Source organism: Sminthopsis crassicaudata, chromosome X, assembly GCF_048593235.1.
Source record: "Sminthopsis crassicaudata isolate SCR6 chromosome X, ASM4859323v1, whole genome shotgun sequence".
Lineage (NCBI taxonomy): Eukaryota > Metazoa > Chordata > Mammalia > Dasyuromorphia > Dasyuridae > Sminthopsis > Sminthopsis crassicaudata.
The window spans coordinates 21,947,399-21,965,742 of NC_133623.1; the positions used below are offsets into that span (position 1 = coordinate 21,947,399).

The 18,344-nt window shown below is 38.8% G+C and overlaps 1 protein-coding gene across 2 annotated transcripts in view; it reads right to left on the reverse strand.

The window, feature by feature from the left end:
• The window catches only part of LOC141548478 (connector enhancer of kinase suppressor of ras 2-like), a 555,144-nt gene that overhangs the window by 37,416 nt on the left and 499,384 nt on the right, over window positions 1-18,344 (reverse strand). For both annotated transcript variants that reach the window (XM_074277397.1, XM_074277398.1), the window contains exon 19: window positions 12,274-12,345. In XM_074277397.1, the coding sequence (XP_074133498.1) occupies window positions 12,274-12,345 (72 nt within the window). The remainder of the gene's footprint in view (window positions 1-12,273; window positions 12,346-18,344) is intronic.

Genomic DNA, 18,344 nt, shown 5'->3' on the forward strand with positions numbered 1-18,344 from the left:
AGCAGACCAACCCACAGGCTATTGCAATAGTTGATGAAGTTGAAGTCCAGTTGATAAGTCACAGTGGTCACAGGAGAGAAGGGGGCATCTTTAAGAGATTCCGTAATATGAAATTGACAGACTTGGACAATAGATTGGATGGGAGTAAGAAAGCGGGAGGAGCTGAGGCTTAAATCGTAGGCTTTGAGTCTGGGTTAGGATAGAAGAAGAAAATGATATCCTCAAAAATAAGAGGATGATTAGGAAGAGGGAAAGGTTTTGAGAGAAAGAAAATGAGTTCAGTTTTGGGCATGCCAGTTTTATGATGTCTATGGAACATCCAATTCAAGATATCCAGAAGGAAGTTAGAGATGTGAGACTGGATATCAGTAGAGAGATTAAAGTTTGATAAGCAGATCTAGAGTCATCAGAATAGAGATGATAATTAAATCCATGGGAGCTGATGAGATCAATGAGTGAGGGCACCTAGGATAGTGTCCTCAGAAGCCCTGGAAGGGCTGTTAGCAGGCCTGGCCTGGATGAAGATTCGGCAAAGGAGAGTAAAGACAGGATCAGAGTGGTCATAGGAAGACCAGGAGAGTACCGTTCAAACAACCGGGAGAAAGGGAAAGAAGATGATGGACAGCGCCCCTTAAGGAAAGATTTCCATAGCAAGAGGAAAACTTAACTTTAGGATTCAGGGAAGCATTCCTCCAAATGTACATGTATGTGAGAGAGAGAGACACACACACAGAAAGAGAGACAGACAGACACAGAGCCAGAGAAAGAGAGATGGAGAATGGCCTTTGTAGTATTCACCTCACCTTGTTTTAAGGTGGAAAAAGTTTAAATATCATTTTTTTCAAGTTGTTCACTATAGAAGGCTACCTATGTAGAAGTTAGTGAATTTTCCATAAAGAAAAATATTCATATCATAAAAGAAAAAATACCTCACAACTTTCATTCAACTTCAGATAATCCCAATTGTTCAAAATTCAAGAATTTTCTTGAGATAATCTATGTACTGTTCATTAAGAAATGATTACTCAAACTATATTACTGTGGAGAGTATGATAAAAAGAAATAATTCTCTTACATAAAAGAACCAATAATTTTAACATCCTCAAAATACAAGACACTCATCTAGTTCAGTACACTAGTTGTTAAGGCCAGAGAGGAATCTCGGAGGAACATTGTTTTTCTTCACATGGGGACTGAGGTTCGATTCTACAAAGACCGAATTTGGTCTTTTAACTGTCTGAAACCATCTCTAAGAGCATGGATATGATGAGAATGGCAATCAGTACTTCTCAGCAGTCTTCCTATATACTTTTCTAAAACTATGAAGGGCAAAGAATACAGGGGGAAGTAAAGGGGAAGGGAATAAGTTTTTATACAGCAATTACTATATAGCAGGAAGTATGCTAATGACTTTCCAGACACTATTTCATTTGATTTTCATGACAATCCTGGAAGGTAGGTCTTTGAGTATCCCCATTTCAGAGTTGAGGAAAATGAAGAAGACAGAAGTTGAGTGAGATGTGCAGGATCTCACAACTTCTAAGTATCTAGGGCTGGATTTGAATTCAGGTCTTCCTGCCTCTTGGCCTAGTGCTCTATTCACTGTGGCACCTAGCTGCCTTTCAAAGAGAAGAGAGCAAACAGCTGCTTTGTGGTAGGCATTGTGCTAAGAACTTTTTTAAAGTGTTATTTCATTTAATCCTCATAAGAAGACTGTGAAATAGATACACTTATTATCCCCACTTTGGGGCAATTGAGGTAAACAAAGGTTAACTCACCTGCCCAGAGTCCCCAACGTCTTAGATTTTCTCTGCTTCTAAGCCCCAAATTTATCCACTGTTCCAGGGTTGCCGAAAGAGGATTGGCAAACAGTTCCTACAAAGCGATGGGGTGTTCTCAATATTTTTGCACTAGAAGTCTGGTAAGTTCTAATTCAGATGGCCTGCTGGGCCTGTAGAGGGACTGGGGCAAGAGCATAAGTAGGGCTCAGCTTAATTTCATTCTGACTACTGGAAATACAATTCAAAGCACATCTTATCAAGGGGGAATTACCTGGGAAATCATATAAAAAAGACAACACATCATTCATGTGAGCCAAGGAGAAAAATTTGGAATGTGAAGAGGTTGTTTTATGAAGAAGGGGCATTAAAGGAGTAGGTACTAATATAGATGTGGTTGGGAAAAGTCTCTTTTATTTACACATTTAAGAAGATGGATAACTGTCAATTAAATGGTGGTTTAAAGAGCTTTGTGCTGGCTTACTATTAGAAAGCCTTGATGAAGTGAATAATAGGAGGCAGAAATGACAGAATTCTTCTTTTCTCTCCACCTCTAAGAAGGTATAGTAATAGTTTAGTATAGATGGAATTTACCTTAAACTTAAAACAAGATCACTACATCTTTATCTATGTATCTATGGCTTTGTTTTAATTGGATCTGTGCTGAAAAACCACATCAACATATTGTTGGGATTTGCCTACATGTAACCTCTTCCCATTTGTGGTCTGGGTTAAAATGATTTCATGGCTTTAGAGGTGGCTTTGAAGCTCTGAAGAAAACATTAGCACGATGCAGCTTTTCAATTAACGTGGCATGTGCAAAATTATTAATACCACGAGGAGGTATGCTGGCTGCTGAGTCTCGATCTTTACTTTGGTTGTGTAATTTGGCTGTTTTCCCAGGCTCTCTTAAATCTAGGGACTTCCATGGTTTTGCAGCATTGCTCATCCTCCACCTCCCCCCAAATCTGAGTCCAAGAACACATTTTCATGGAGTGATGGCTCAGCAAAGAAATGTTCAGTTGCTGTCAGGCAATTACAAGGCCAAGAGTCTCATGTGAGAGGAAAAGTCCATTACCTGCTCACAGGCTGACATCTCCCAGTGGCACATCATGAGGTCTTTCCATTTAAAGCATAGGCTTCTTTAATCCCCATTCAATGCCCAGGAGGTGGTAGACCCTCTACAGAGCACATAGGCAGATACAGTCCCAACCTTTTCAAAAGTTAGAATTTAGACCCACATTAAAGAAGAGGGAATAGAGAGATAGAAGAAAGAGAGACATATAGAGGGAAGAGACAAGGATGAGAAGCAGAATGTCTTAAATTTTAAAGACACGACATTGAATCTTTTCCTTTGGCCACAAGAGGCAAAAAAGGAACCAGTTTGATTCATACAAAATTAAGAGAGATGAGAAAGGATGTAATGGATGCTTCTTTTCCTTGGTTTCAGCCACTGTGGCCCTCTTCTTTCATTGTGGCAAAGGAAAGAACTAAGGGAAAATTCCTCAGCATTGCATAGCTCTTTTCTAAAAGGAAAAATAGGTTCCATGTTTAAAAGATGAATAAAGAAGAAAGAAAACCTGTGATATGTTGGTAGAAAGCTTGTAAAAGACATTAAAAACCTCCCATATTGTTCAAAAGAAAATATTAAGAAAGAAATATTTGTCGAGTTTCAGGTCTTTTCCCATCCCTTTCCTCTTTCTCTTAGACAAGTGTTTTAAAGGTGAAGAAAGCTAAGGCTCTTGGGAAATGGATGAGGGCCAGTAACCAAATGGAGAATGGCTCTAGTCTTGGTTGCCTTTCTCAACCCTTGAAGGGCTGAGAATGATGACTGAGTGAAATAGCCTCTTATCCTATACTGGAGAGATTAAGGTACTGATTCAAGAGAGGAAAGTTCCTTTGATCATTTCAAATTTCTCTGGTTATCTGGTGGAGAGCTCTCGAGGGGAGTGGTCAAAAGAAGAAATTGATTAAATGACTGTTAAACTCAAAGTACACTTTATCATATTGTGATTTTCCCCCCATTCAAGTTGCCTTATGTTAGAGAGATGTCTGAAGACTTGTGAAAAGGGGTAATTGTAAAGGTCCTGCTGTCTCTTCAATTATAATCCTTCTCTGGGAGGAGATCTCTTTTCTGTGAAATCTTTTCCTCTGTGAGCAGGTTTCTTAGGAAGCTTCTGGAGCCTCCAGCCAGACTTTCCTTCCAGACCACAGTCTAAACTCAAACTCCTAGTCAGACTAACTCCAGGCTCAGTGCTGCCTCTTTTATCCTCCCAGAGAATGGGCATGTGAGAACTCAGGGGCTTGTGGGAAAATTACTTCAACCAATGAACTTGCTCCTTTTAAAAGGTTGTGTAAACTCCTTTTCAGAACTCCTTTTAAAGGTGTAAACTCCTTTAAATATGTAAACTCCTCCTCAGAAGTTCAAAGGTGTAAACTCCCCCTAAAGGCTGGAACTAAAGGTGTGAATTCTGAGCTAGAGAATTGCCCAGACAAGCTGAGTTCTCACTTTGTAATCCTAACAAGATGCTGTCACTGCTTGGATTTAGAATAAAACTAAATTAATAAAAAATGTTTCTGGCAGACTTGTGCCTAAAACACAGAGTACAGTTTTAATAATTTTTTTCTCCAATAGGCTTGAGAGTTTTGCATCTTTTGGATCACAAAGAAAGAGCAATGCTTTAGCAGGGCCCTGGTTGCTGGTCTTTTAGACCTAATATCTATCTTCTTCTTTCTCTTTTTGTCTCTGAGTTCAGTGACTGACACTTTCCTGATTACCTAAATAACAATAGAACAGAAAATATCAAAAGGAAATATCAACCTGCTGTTACTCAAGGCTTTTCAGGGGTCAGATTTCTGCTTGTAGTGACATCCATGCTTTTCTAATCACAGATCACATTTTTCATATTTCTCTTTCCTATAACATTTGTTGGAAGACGAATGTCCCTAATATTAGAGAAAGCCTAGGATCTCCTGGGAACATGTGTTGGTGTCCCAAGGGAAAGGCTGAGCCTATGAAGCCTTGACAAAGGCTATATGTTAACTGTCAAAAAGTCACCTGGGGAACCTGGTAGGTACTTTTTTCTAACACAATATTATTGCTTTCTTTGACAGGGATCACAGGAAGAAGTAAGGTACTTATACAGTTCTGCACACAGCAAGCATGCACGCTTTGTGTCTGGATAGCTCACCTGTCTAGGGAATACGTACACAACTACTCTGATGTTAGACTTCATTTGTCTTACTCTTTTTTGCAATCTCTCTCTTTTCAACATTTTTTTGTTTTATCAGTCAACCTGTGCCTTAAAAGACCAGAGTAATTTGTGTGCACAAAAAAGCACAATGCCACAAATTAAAGAACTAATACTTGCTAGCACTGTCATTAACCATCGCATATTGACGCTGGTCAGAGAGGCTTGGCTCAGGAGAGAGCAAGTAAAGAACAATGAACCAAACACAAGAATTTTATAAGGTTTTCCTAGAAAGATGACAGTGTACCTGCTGAAACAATGATCCAATTAGCTCACTGGCTGGCTAATGTCAATGCTGGGTGGTGCTAATTCTTCTTTGGGGGGAGCGACAGAGAAGGGGAGGGAACAAACATTTATCAAGTGACTATTATGTGTCAGCCAATGTGCTAGGCACTTTACAAATATTATCTCATTTTGTCCTCAAAAGAATTCTGGGAGGTAAGTGCTATTATGATCCCCATTTTACAGTTGAGGAAACTAAGGCATACAGGTTAAGTGACTTGCTCAGAGTCGCACAGCTAATTCTTTTTGGCAGTCATTCAATTCATCCTCAGTCACGACAATTTGAGAGTTTTCTTATTCACTTTAAAAATATTTTCTTTGAGATCTGTAGATTCTAAACTTTTGGTTTTGTTTATACAGAAGCAAAGTTAAGCCTGATAATAAGAAAAAAACTTCCAAAGAATTAGAGCTGTTCTCAACAGAAATGGTCTCTAGGGTTAGCTGATTCTGGAGGCCTTCAAACAAAGAATGAATGACCGTTTTTGTGTGCGCTGTAGAAGTAATTAGTTTTTTGGTATTGGTTGGACTACATAGCCACTGAGGTTCCTTCTAGCACTCTGAGATTCTCCATAGAAGCCATTTCCTGAAAATAAATGCTTTGTGTGTGTGTGTGTGTGTGTGTGTGTGTGTGTGTGTGTGTGTGTGTGTATAGTATGCTTAGTATACAGCATATAGTATGTCAGAGTTGGGTTCTGTGAACTTTTGGAAGAAAAGATTTAAGGTTGCCACACAAATGAGGAACAGGTAGAAATACCTCTTTCTGGTATCCTACATGCCATTCAATGAAAACATTTGGAAATTTCCTTACCCTTCAGACTCAAGGGAACAGACAGCAAGTTAAGAAAAAATGAACAGTTTTAGACTGAGCAATAATTCACCTAATTACAATTACAGGTGAAAAAAAGGCTCAGTTATCAGCTAAAGCTGATTGAAGCAACAAAACTGTGTACCATGGCGGGTGGGCTGGCACTGCTTACTTCTGGAAATCTCTTTTGGCTTCTTCAGAGAACAGCTTGAGTCTACAACAAGTTGGAGCAAGTAAAACAAGTCTAGAAGGAAGCAATGCTTCAATGTCTCATTTCTAAGATCACACGGATGTTGTTATTGACAGTGTCATCAGGTTAATTAAGAATTCTCTTAGTGGCAATCGCGCTAGCGTGGTTCTCATTTAAATGGACACTTCAAGAGATACCCTTTACTAACATCAGTTTAGTATGCTGTGTCACAGATTCGGCGAGAGAACATTTCACATCCAAAGGAATGAGTTGGGAAAAATGAGTTATGCTGCCGCAGATGTCATCTAATTAAATTTATGGAGAGAAGTGAGGCATATTCAATAGATTCTATCAAACAGGGGAGGATAATTCAGTGTCAAGGATGTTAGGAGAAAGGAAGCCAGGCAGTACTTAAAGAGCACTATAAAATTATTCTGATAAACTAAATATGTCAAAAAAACAGATCCTGGCTTAAAACTTCAGCTAAGGCTGGCTATATGAAGAATTACCCCAATGATTTTGATTGAATTGACTGAGTTCAGTAAACAACCAAAGTGACCATTTTTTAGTTGAATTGACTAGTGTTTCATTTGGCTAATGTGAAGTCTGGGTTAGCTCCCTGGAGGCCTCAGAATCAGCAGGAGTCAAGATAATCAAAAGTCCTTGGTCTTCAGGGGGAGAAGTGAAGGGGATCGACAAAACTGCCACACGTTCTCCACCGACCGACCTCCCTTCTCCTTGTCCTCCTCCAAAGTGACTCTGGCTTGTTTCACTCCATCCCCTAATCCCTTATACAATTCTCTGTATACACCAAAATATTGAGCCAGCACAGAATAGTGAGAAGGACATTTTTCCAAGTATATGTTAATAGAGTATTGTCCAATAGGTAATTAGCCTTAAGTGTTTGGTTGTCTGATTCCAGTGCATCTATTCAGAGTTTCAGCCCTTTATAGGCTAAAGTGACTGATGTAGTATCAGAAAAACACAGACCAAAGGAAGAAATTGAATTAGATTGGAATTTTAAAGCTGATTTGATTATTTATGATTTATGAGATTGACAAACTTTTGTATTAGTTTCATTTGGTCAGGAAAGCCCAGTTCTCAGACTTGGGCCCCTTCTTTCTCTCTTTTCAAAGCTATCTTCAAAAGCTTTCAAATGGTTTCATCCCCTGGGGTTCCCTTTCTCTGTGATTCAAGTAGTCTCACATTCTGGTCATTCTCTATGTTTAATACTCTAATAATCTCAGATTATATCTGGTTTTTGTCACTGTTACCATGTTACTTTATCTGAAAAGTGTAGCATAAAAAAAATCAATCCTAAATGTCTTATGAGATTTTTTACAAGGACCTAGACAAAGAATTTTCTGGGTTGGTTTAGTCCAGAATCACTGCTTGGATAAGCACAGTCATAGGTGAGAATAATTTCGAGCTTGTACCTGTATCGTCCAATCACTTGGTTCTTTGGTTTCCTGAGAAGAAAATTTAGTTGATTTTTCAAACTGAAACAAGAAGGTTAAATGACTCTGTTTAATAAACTCATCAATTCATATACTTCAAATCCTTCCAAGTAGTCAGTACTCCAGCAATTATGTTTGCTACAGTTAATGGGATGAGAAGTAAATTTGTTCACAAGGTAAAGTCTAGCTACTTGCTCTAGCTGGATCACTGGGCATGATTCCGGCGATTTTGTTTTATGTCGCGTCCATCTAGATTTGTCAGCCAAATAGAAGATCCTCTCGATGGCTTAACAAGTGACAAATTAACTGTGATAATTCATGCTCTCCCTGGGTGTATCTTTTTTACACAGATAATAAGAAGTGTTCTTTTAAATGATTACCCTGTCAACTCACTGGGGATTTTCCTCCCTCCTTTTTTTTGGACTTAAGCTTGTGTTGTTTTAGGGGACATCATATTCCTGTTTCATTTTCCCTGATGACCTTAATTACAAAAATATTTGTAAACATCAAAATCACAGTATTCCATTTAAAAACCACTGCATATTAATTTTAGAACATTGCTAGAGAAAACTCAGATACAATATAGAGAGGGATAAGCATGACATAAGACTTTAATTTGGAGTCCTGCTTGAGTTTCTTGCCAAGTCTGGGGCACACTACCTAATCTATCAAAGTTTCAGACTTCTTGTATATTAAAGTGATGTATGGTAAAGATAAGTATACTTCTTAGAAGGAGTGTTCAGTATTCATATTCAATCTCTGTTTAAATTGAAATTATGCTGGTCATATTTTGCTCTTAAGACAATGATTACATGTGTTGTATTAACCCCTTTCTTTTGAGTATTAATATATCACAACTGTCCAAAACTGAATTTCTTTAATTGGACATTTTGATACTGAGGATAAACTGTTTTCTCAAAGAAAAATAGCCTTTTGACTCAATACAATTTTTGGTTCATCAATTATGACTGAGTTCTTTCCAAAATTAACAGCCTTTTTCATTTTCAAGTTACTAACAAACATAAATAATCATATTTCTTTGTGATTTGTAATTTTGCTGATTTGGATTGCAGATATAAACAGATAAGATCCCTCTTATATTGTAGATTGTCTTCATTAGCAATAGTTGTGGTAGTTTGAAATACTGATCACCCTGCTTCCAACCTGATGATAATAATAGTCATCTTAATAATACTTTGCATATATGCATTGCATAAATATTAATATTTTCCATCCATCTGCTCCCATAGATGCAGGCACAAAGTATCTCATTTATATTATTTCATCAGATCTATACCATTCCATTAAGGCAGATGAGAAAACTGAAGCAGACATCTAGATGACAAGGTTAGTAAATGGTGGAGCTGGGTCTCTTATTCAGGTCAGCTAGATATGATCTATATGTAAAAAACCATTCAGTATAATTGGAATACTGGAATATTCCAAGCTCATCTTATTTGCCTAATGAAATCATTTAGTTGAAATGCCACTTTTCCTGAGAAAAAATCTAAGAGAACATAATTATAACTTTTTAACTATATTTTATTATTAAGAGATTTATGAAAATAATTCTGAGTTCTTATTTGACATTTATCAATTCAAATATAATCAACCAATATTTATCATAGGATAGCTCTAATATTTATTTGTCAATAAGATTAAGACAAAACAATATTCTGGTTTTCAGCTAAGATGAAGAAAGCAAGAATAAGAATTCTTGGATTCTATCCCTGAGTCATCTCACCTGCTCCATCAAAAAGTGAAGAACCGCATTTAATAAGTGCAACAACCATTTGGACAAATAAAGAAAAAACCCTTTTGTTTGAACCATCTCCTTTCTTCTTTGGGAACTGGCCTGGTTTTAGCCAACGTTCTCCGATGGCATTTGTAGAGAGATTGTTTTAACTTTTCATGGTTATAGCTTTTCTACTACTTGCAGAGAGATGGATAGGAAGTGGTGCCAGAGGCGTAGGCATGGCAAGTTGTGCTATCTGTTCAAAAATCCCAGCCCAGAGTCTCAGCGGTTTCCAAAAAAGGGAGCCTGGGGTTCTGAGACGTAGGCAGCACAATACAGCAATTGCCAGAAGTGGTGCAGATCAGGGATCAGATAAAATAATGGGAAGGCTCATTTATTAGACAATAGGGTCCCCAGTGGAGGAAACCTGCATTCCAGGTCAGAGGTGGGTGGGGACAGGAGCAGAAACAACAAAGCACAGAGGGGTCCAGGAAGTGGCATGGTGGGCTTAGGTTTTGGAAAAACAAGCAGACTATTCAACAATGAGAGCTCGGGGTCCCAGAGATGGGATCCTGAGTTCTGTTTTAGAAGTAAACACTGGGGCAGCCTAGCATTTAAAAGTCCCTCCACCTCAAATCTCATCCCTCATCCTCACAATCTGTTTAATGACTTAAGCAGTTTGGGGCAGCTAAGTGGTGCTGTAGTGGATAGAATGCCAGGCTTGGAGTTAGGAAGATTCACCTTCCTGAGTTCATATCTGCCCTCAGAAACTTCCTAGCTGTGTGACCCCAAACAGGGCACTTTGGCTGTGTCTGCCTCAGCTTCCTCATCTGTGAAATGAGCTGCAGAAGGAAATGATAAACCATTCCAAGAAAACTCCAAATGGGGTCACGGAGAGCCGGTCACGACTGAAAAATTACTGAAGAACAACATGGTATTTCTTTTTCTACCTGGCAGCAGTCACTGATCATCTACGCACTTGCCAACCGTATTTTTAGGTGTGGCATAAAGTTTTGAGCAGCAGAGGCAAAGACATGGATTATTTTGTCTTTTCTTTGTATAAATCTTTCCCCTGCTATGCTTAGTGTTAAGCTCATGGAAGATGAATCTGAATGCAATCTGAACGAACGTGGAAGAGTCTGTGTCCTTCAACTCAGAAACAAACCTATACGTAGCCTTAAAATGCATTTGTAACATTTTGTCAGGTCACACACAGGACTGTTCCCATGTACACTCCAGGGAGTTTTTCCATACCCACTCCGATATCTTTCTTTATACCATCTTATTAGTTAATGATGTTGACAAAGAAGTTAGCCATTCTCAAGAGAATAAGCATGTCATTGTGCCTGGGTCTCATAGGCATAAATATTAGACGCCGGCAACGTGACAAGATTTAATCCAACACAATTAAACTCACTGAGGGAAGAACAACCCTTCCTTCTGGCAGGTTGAAAACAAATTTAAGCAATTTTCCTTTTCCAATAAGATGTTGCTTCATGTTTTCCTATCAACATTAAACCCAAACATAAGGAGCCTGTTACAGCCAAGCTTTGCTGATGCCATTAGGCAACATGCCTTAAAATATTAATAACCTGCTGCTTTCCCTAATTGGAATTAATGTCTTATATTGCATACTTCATTTACATGGAAAGTTTCCATGAAAGTCAAATTGCGTTGATGTCTAAGTAGCCGGCATACTGGGGATTGCATTTCCTAGATTAAACCTACACTTGTGAGGGTCTGACAGGTTGATTAGTTATGAGGTGAATCTGTGGAAGGACCCTCCAGTCAAAATATGGGCAGCAGAATGACCCAGAAAAATAGGGAACAAGTTTGTTAATTTATTATTAATGAATTCCTTAGAATGCAAGTCACCCTTGTAAAACTAACCCAATAGTATGTGGGCGTTCATTTTGCAAAGCAATTTCAATTTGCAGGAAAATCACTTGGCAGGTGGACTGATCACTCACTGGAGCACACACCTAAACCGAGATAGTTGGGACCGACTAGGCACCAGAACTTTAAAAAGCGCAGAGACTTGACTGTGGAACACCTTTTTCTAGCCATAGTCTCACTTGTCAGTTTGGGCAGATAGCACCTGGAGAACACTGACAGTGGCAGCTCTTGGGAATGCTCTGAGCTGCCCTCATTTTGGCTTTATGCTGGAGTGCACAATGAAAGCAGTGCTCTTGGGGCCAGTAGAAAATGATTTGATCCTTGAAATAAAACACATTCCATATGGATACAAATTTCAAAAGGTGTCCAATTTTCATTGGCATTTGCAAGTGCAGAAAGTATAACTCAATCACCTATGGAACCAAACCTTGCATGGAAAAATCCTTAATTGGAGATACAGAAACAGTCACAGATTCAGACAGTACAATGCCTTTCGCCTACAACTCTATCCATTTCCCCACCTCCTCCCCCCAAGTGTCTTCTGTGTCTACAGTTAAGAATCAATAGATAAAATCTTTATGAAAACAAATGTGCCCACAAATATGCACGAATCAAGATATTCATCTAGTTCTTTCCTATCTGGGGCAGGAAGGCCAAATCATAAGGCCCAAAATCCCAGGCCTTCATCTTGAAGGTAAATGAAAGCCCCAAACTGATTGCTGGTCCTGAAAAGGCCATGGAGGAAAGAGAGGCATGTTTGGGCATTAGAATCTGCATAACGGGTAACTTTTACATTAAGAAATGTAATCATCCTTTTCTGTTGTCTTGAGGGGCTCCCACATTGCTTCAACAATCAACTACAAAAAAGAAATTACTTACTGATTCATTTCTTCCAGACAGTCAGTAGCAAAGAAGAAACTCTTAATTTTGGGGTGACAAGCTTTGAAAGCACTGAAAGAAAGACAGAAAAAAACAGTTTAGTCTTCTTCTAAAAGATTTCCCATATTTAGAGTTATGATAGACAATAGCTACATTCTCTCTTCACTTGAAACTTGGTGAGTGTGAGACAGGATCAAGAACTATGAGGAGGTCATGGTACATGTATTATTATTATTTATTATAGCTTATTATTTAGCAGATATATGCATGGGTAATTTTCAGTATTGACAATTGCCAAACCTTTTGTTCCAATTTTTCCCCTCCTTTCCCCCACCCACTCCCCCCAGATGGCAGGTTGACCAGTACATGTTAAATATGGTACATGTATTATTAAAGAAGTTTCACCTTTATGCAGAAATAGAGATTGATAGCCTAAAAAACTTTTTTCTCTCTGCAATATAACCATATTTCTTATATAATACATAGATACATATTTGTGTGTATGTGTGTGCATATATCTATATCTATATGAAGATATATCTATACCTATATCTATAGAAATTGAAAAACTAGGGACTATCTCTCTAGTTCCTAGGCCTGAGCAAACTAGAAAAATGAAATGGTTATATTGATCTCCAAGTGTCAAAGCTAGAAGATTCCTCACAGGCCAGTGAGTATCTCAGGCCAACTCAGGAAGATGAGTCCTCCTGACTCCAGGTCTTGTGCTCTTCTATCCACTGTAGTAACCACTCAGTTTCCCGAAACTGCTTAAATCATTTAACAGATTTATGGTAGGGGGATCTGAGGTTGAGGGACATCTCCATGTTAAGCTGCCATAAAATTCATCGACCTCTGCAATACTGAGAAATTAACAATTCTTATTCATATTTTTTGTCTTTTCTTTAAGGTTGATTTTTCACTCCAATCTTTCAGTCTCTTAGCTCATACTGCTAACTTCACACCTGACCAGGAATCCCCATCATGATGTTTCTAACAAGCAGTAATTTGGGGAAGTAAAGGGAACTTGACTCCCTTTCCAAGCAGCCCATTCCACTTTTGGAGAGGTCTAATGACATCTAGCTGAAATTTTTTCTTTGGATAATTTTACCCATTTCTTTTCTTCATTGTGAAATCAAGTAAAAGCAGACTAAGTCTTTTTTCACAAGACAGCAAGCAGCCTCTGAGGCTTCTCCTTTGCAAGATAAACATTTCCAGTTGTCCAAGCAATCCCTGCACATGATGATCTCACCATCCTCACCACTATCCTAATCACCTTCCTTGACATTGTCTTAGGAAAATTCTGCATATCACCTGGCAGAATCGGGTACCAGATACTGAGCTTCTTTCTTGATTTACAAGACCAAGCATTCCAACTCTACTGCAGAGATCACAATTGGCTACTTTGTTCAAATGCTTTTATTTTCTATATTTAGAAACCTGATTCCAGGAAGGAGTCCAAAGGCTTCACCAGCTTGCTAAAAGCATCCATGACACCAAGGTTAAGAACTCTTGTTTTTTTCAGTCCAGTCAGTCCAGAATTGTGTTGGCCTTCTTGGTTTCCATATTGTATTACGGTCCACCAGAATCTCCAGACCGAGGACTCTCAGCAATACGGTAGATGTCCCTGTTGCTTTATGTGCAATGGAAACCAGTGCTGAGTCATTTCTATTCTCCCCACCTCCCATGGCTATAAATATGCACATATGTAAATACGTAAATATGTACTCCAATGCAGTGGGAGCTAATGGACTGGGAGATTGGAGTGAAAAATCAGCCTTAAAGAAAAAACAATCAAATGAAAAAGAATGTTTATTTTCTCAATATCGCAGAGGTCACCAAATTTTATGAATTTTGTTGGAGAGAATTCTACAAATATCATAGACTAGTTCTTACTATGATCTCCATCTTGTGGTATACATTAATTAATTAATCAAACCACTTCATAATTATCTGAGGGAGGTAAAGAAGCAAGAATACTGTCATGGATCCCTTGGGTAGTCTGCTGAAGCCTATGAACCCCTTCTCAGAATAATGTTTTTAAATGCATATAATTAAATACCAAAGATTATAAATGAAACAAATTATATTGAGATATAATAATCTAAATATTAAAGGCAACAAGCCAACAAGAATAAGAAGTACTACTTAGCTACTGCCAAGGCCCAGTCATTAACAAATATAGCCCAGCATCTTTTTAACAGTAAAGAACAGTAAATGCTACTAAACAGGCGACCATTCTTTTACACCGAAAAGTTTTCAGTAGAAGTGGTGATAAAGAATACTGGCAGTCAGGGTAGGATGTCCTAAGCTAGAATTTTTTCAGAATGTTTCAAACCTTCTATATAAAACTATCAAAGAATCAAATTAAAAATCAAGGGGTATATGAAACTCCAGGCAGCCTCAACGGCCCTGAATCCAGGCTGGATTAGTGACTGTGGTGTCTGGGGCCTTGCTGTCACAAGGCCTCATAACATCGGAGAGTTACATGACCAAGTACCATTTATCTTCATCGTACCTTATTTAGTCATCGTCAGGAATACAAGACGATAGAGTTGGCCCAAGGACATAAAAAAGCTACTCCATCCCCTCCTCGTAAATTAGGCCCTTCTGGTCTCCTAAATAGCTTTTAGTACATTTTAGCTCCCAAATCACCACATGGTGTTCTAATATAATTATTTTTATCATTGTAAACAAGTAAAAATGCCAGGGGAAGGATGAGAGAATTTAAAATACACCTGTTCACTTCCCAGCAAGCACCTGGGGAATTTAAGTTACAATTAATGACTCTGTATTGTTCTAAGTAGAGAGCCCTGCTTCTTCCTGCCCTGTATTTCACTGTTCGAGGTGGCAAATACTAGCCTAGGAGAAAAGAGGAAGTCCTTAAATTCATCAGTTTAGACTTAACTTAGGCCTTAGGTTTCTTTTTTTATTATTATAGCTTTTTATTGACAGAACATATGTATGTATGGGTAATTTTTACAACAATGTCCCTTGCATTCACTTCTGTTCCAGCTTTTCCCTTCCCTCTCTCCACCCCCCTCCTCTAGATAGGCCTTAGGTTTCATTCCACATCACCAAACTTTTGGGAACTCTCAGAAAAAGAAACAACAATTATGAGAATATTTATTTGCTAGATGAGCTACTATTTGGCAATGCATATTGTGCTCCCTCTCTTGTAGTATGATAATTTTCACTAGTGGTGAATGACTTGTTCCTCAGAATAGGTTGCAAACTCCTTGGGACTGGGGCTAGGGTCCCTTATCTGGACAGGGCCTGACTCAGGCCAGTTCCCTGGTAGTTTAGATTTGCCAGTGAAATACTTGTAGGTCACTGAAGAGTTAAAAAGGGATTTTCTTAGCCATAGACAAGTAAAGGATGGTCAACAAGGAAAGGCCCTGAGTACCCTTCAAGCTGATTCAGTTAAGAGAAGCTCCTATTTCTGAGCTGCCCCTGGTGATCTACTAGCTAATCATCAATGAGTCCCTGGAGCTCCTCAGGACTACTTTGTGCTCAGGGAACAGTAAGTGCTATTAATACCCTGAGCCTTTAGGCCCAAGAGTCAATTAAGTGAGGAGAACAACCTCAATACTATTTAAGGACCAACTTGCTTGGGGGCAGTGAGGTTAGATTATTTGTTCTTTCTACAACCTCTTTCAATTTAGCAATACCATCTATTCATGCTAACACACAATGCTGAAAATAAACTGCAGGTAATACAAAGATATCTATATCTATAACTATATCTATATCTATCTATCTATCTATCTATCTATCTATCTATCTATCTATCTATCTATATGTAAATAGTTCTTGCCCTCAAAAAATTTCTCATTGAGTAGGGGGAGTTAATACAATACAACTAATTCAAGGCAAAATATACAGAGTTTTCCTTCTTTACAGGGTATTGCAAAAGTCTTAATGCAGTTTTAAGCATTACTTTAGCTGGAACATAAGTATACATATAAAAGGAAGAGATAAGTCTGAGAAGGTAAGTGAAGGACAGAATATTTTTTAAAAAGTCTTTAATGCGGAGTGGAGCCAAGATGGTGGAGAAGGCACACATGACTTTCTAAGCTCCTCTCATATCCTCATTACCAATTTTTAAAATCAGCCTCAAAAATAGCACTAGACTGGTAAGGTTCATGAAGATTGGAAATATAACTCACCAGCCGAAGATAATCAGGAATATCACCAGAAAAGGTTTGTCCTGAGTGGCAGGAACAGAGCGGTGCAGGGCAAGGATAGAATTGGGAGTGGGATGGCCTCTGTGGTTGGAAGGTTTACATAGAGCTCTCTTCCATAGCCTGACTGCTTTGCTTTGGTCACAGAGTAGTGGACCAGCAGAGAAATTGGAGCCTGGGATAGAGGGTACACTGTGGGATACCAGAGCCTAACAGGATCTGGCTGTGCCCACCCAACACTGGAAGTGACTCAGCACACACCATAACACAGCTCTTCAGTAGCATTCTGCAGTGAGGGGCTCTTGTTGGGGGGCAGTCACAAACCTGCACGGCAGGAGCAGAGTCTGAGGCACCCTCTCATCTGCACAGTGGGGGGTTCAGCCTGGGGTAGTGGAATTTCCCCAACTTGACTGCGCTCCCCAGGCAGAGACACTTCCAGTGCCATGAGGGATAGGATAACTGCTAATACTCAAGTGGACTTTTGGGGGGGAGGGCAGTGATACTTTCGCTGCTTAACCTCTAGCCCCAAGGCAGTTGCTAATCCTCACAGTGGGGCTCCTGGCAGGGCACTTACACAGCCTGGCCCTTGATACCCAGGACTACTCACTTCTGTGTGGAGCTCTTCCCAGAGCACTCCCAGAGCCCTCCCACAACTCGGCTGCTCCTTGCAGCCCATTGAGAGGACAGCTACTGTCCATATAGCCATCCTTGCTCTGCAGAGGAAGCTGGCAACCTCCTTGCCCTGAAGGCAGACCCTAAAGGCTTTAAAAAATGAGTAAAAAAATCAAGAGGGCATTGATAGCTTCTATACAGAAAGAGAGCAGGTTTTCAACCCCGAGGAGACTAATAGCAAACAGCCTCCAGACAATACTCTAAATAACACTCTCCTAGAAGAGACTATTAAAAATCTCAAAAGAGAGTTAGAAGAAAAATGGGGAAAGGGAAGAGACGCTATGTAAGAAAGTAACAACTTCCTGAAATGTGAATTGGAAAAGGTAAACAACTTCCTGAAATGTGAATTGGAAAAAGTAAACAATTCACAGGAAGTGCAGGGAAACAGAATTAGTGAATTGGAAAAGGTAAAGAAATCACAGGAAAGTAGGATTTGTGAATTGGAAAAGATAAAGAATTCCCAAGAAAGTAGGATTTGTAAATTGGAAAAAGAAAATAACTCACTAAAAAAATTAGTGAAATGGAAAAAAAATTCCATAGAACAAAACAACTCATTTAAAAACTCAATTGGACATATACAGAAAGAAGTTAAAAAAGCTAATGAAGAAAATTACTCATTAAAAATCAGAACTGAACAAATAGAAATGAATGATTCATTGAGATATCAAGAATCAGTCAAGCAAAATCAAAACAAAAAGAAAAACGACAAATATCTACTTGGAAAAATGACAGACCTGGAAAATAGATCTAGAACAGATAATCTGAGGATTATTGAACTTCCTGAAAATTATAATGAAAAAAAGAACCTAGATACTATTTTACAGGAAATCATCAGAGAACTGCCCAGAGGTAATAGAACCAGAAGGTAAAATAGGCATTGAAAGAATTCATTGAACACCTTCTGAAAAAGACCCTAAAAAAAACAACAACTCCACGGAATATTGTGGCTAAGCTGTAGAACTATCAGACTAAGGAAAAAATATTGCAAGCAGCCAGAAAAAAAACAATTCAAATATCGAGGTGCCACAATAAGGGTCACTCAAGATCTGGCTGCCTCCACATTAAAGGATTGAAGGGCCTGGAATCTGATATTCCAAAAGGTAAAAAAAGTCTTTAATGCTAAGAAGTTTCTACTCCATCCTGTGGGCAATGAGAAGAAGACAAAGGTTTCTGGGCAGGGGACTGGCATGAACAGAATCAGTCTGTCAAAGATTACTA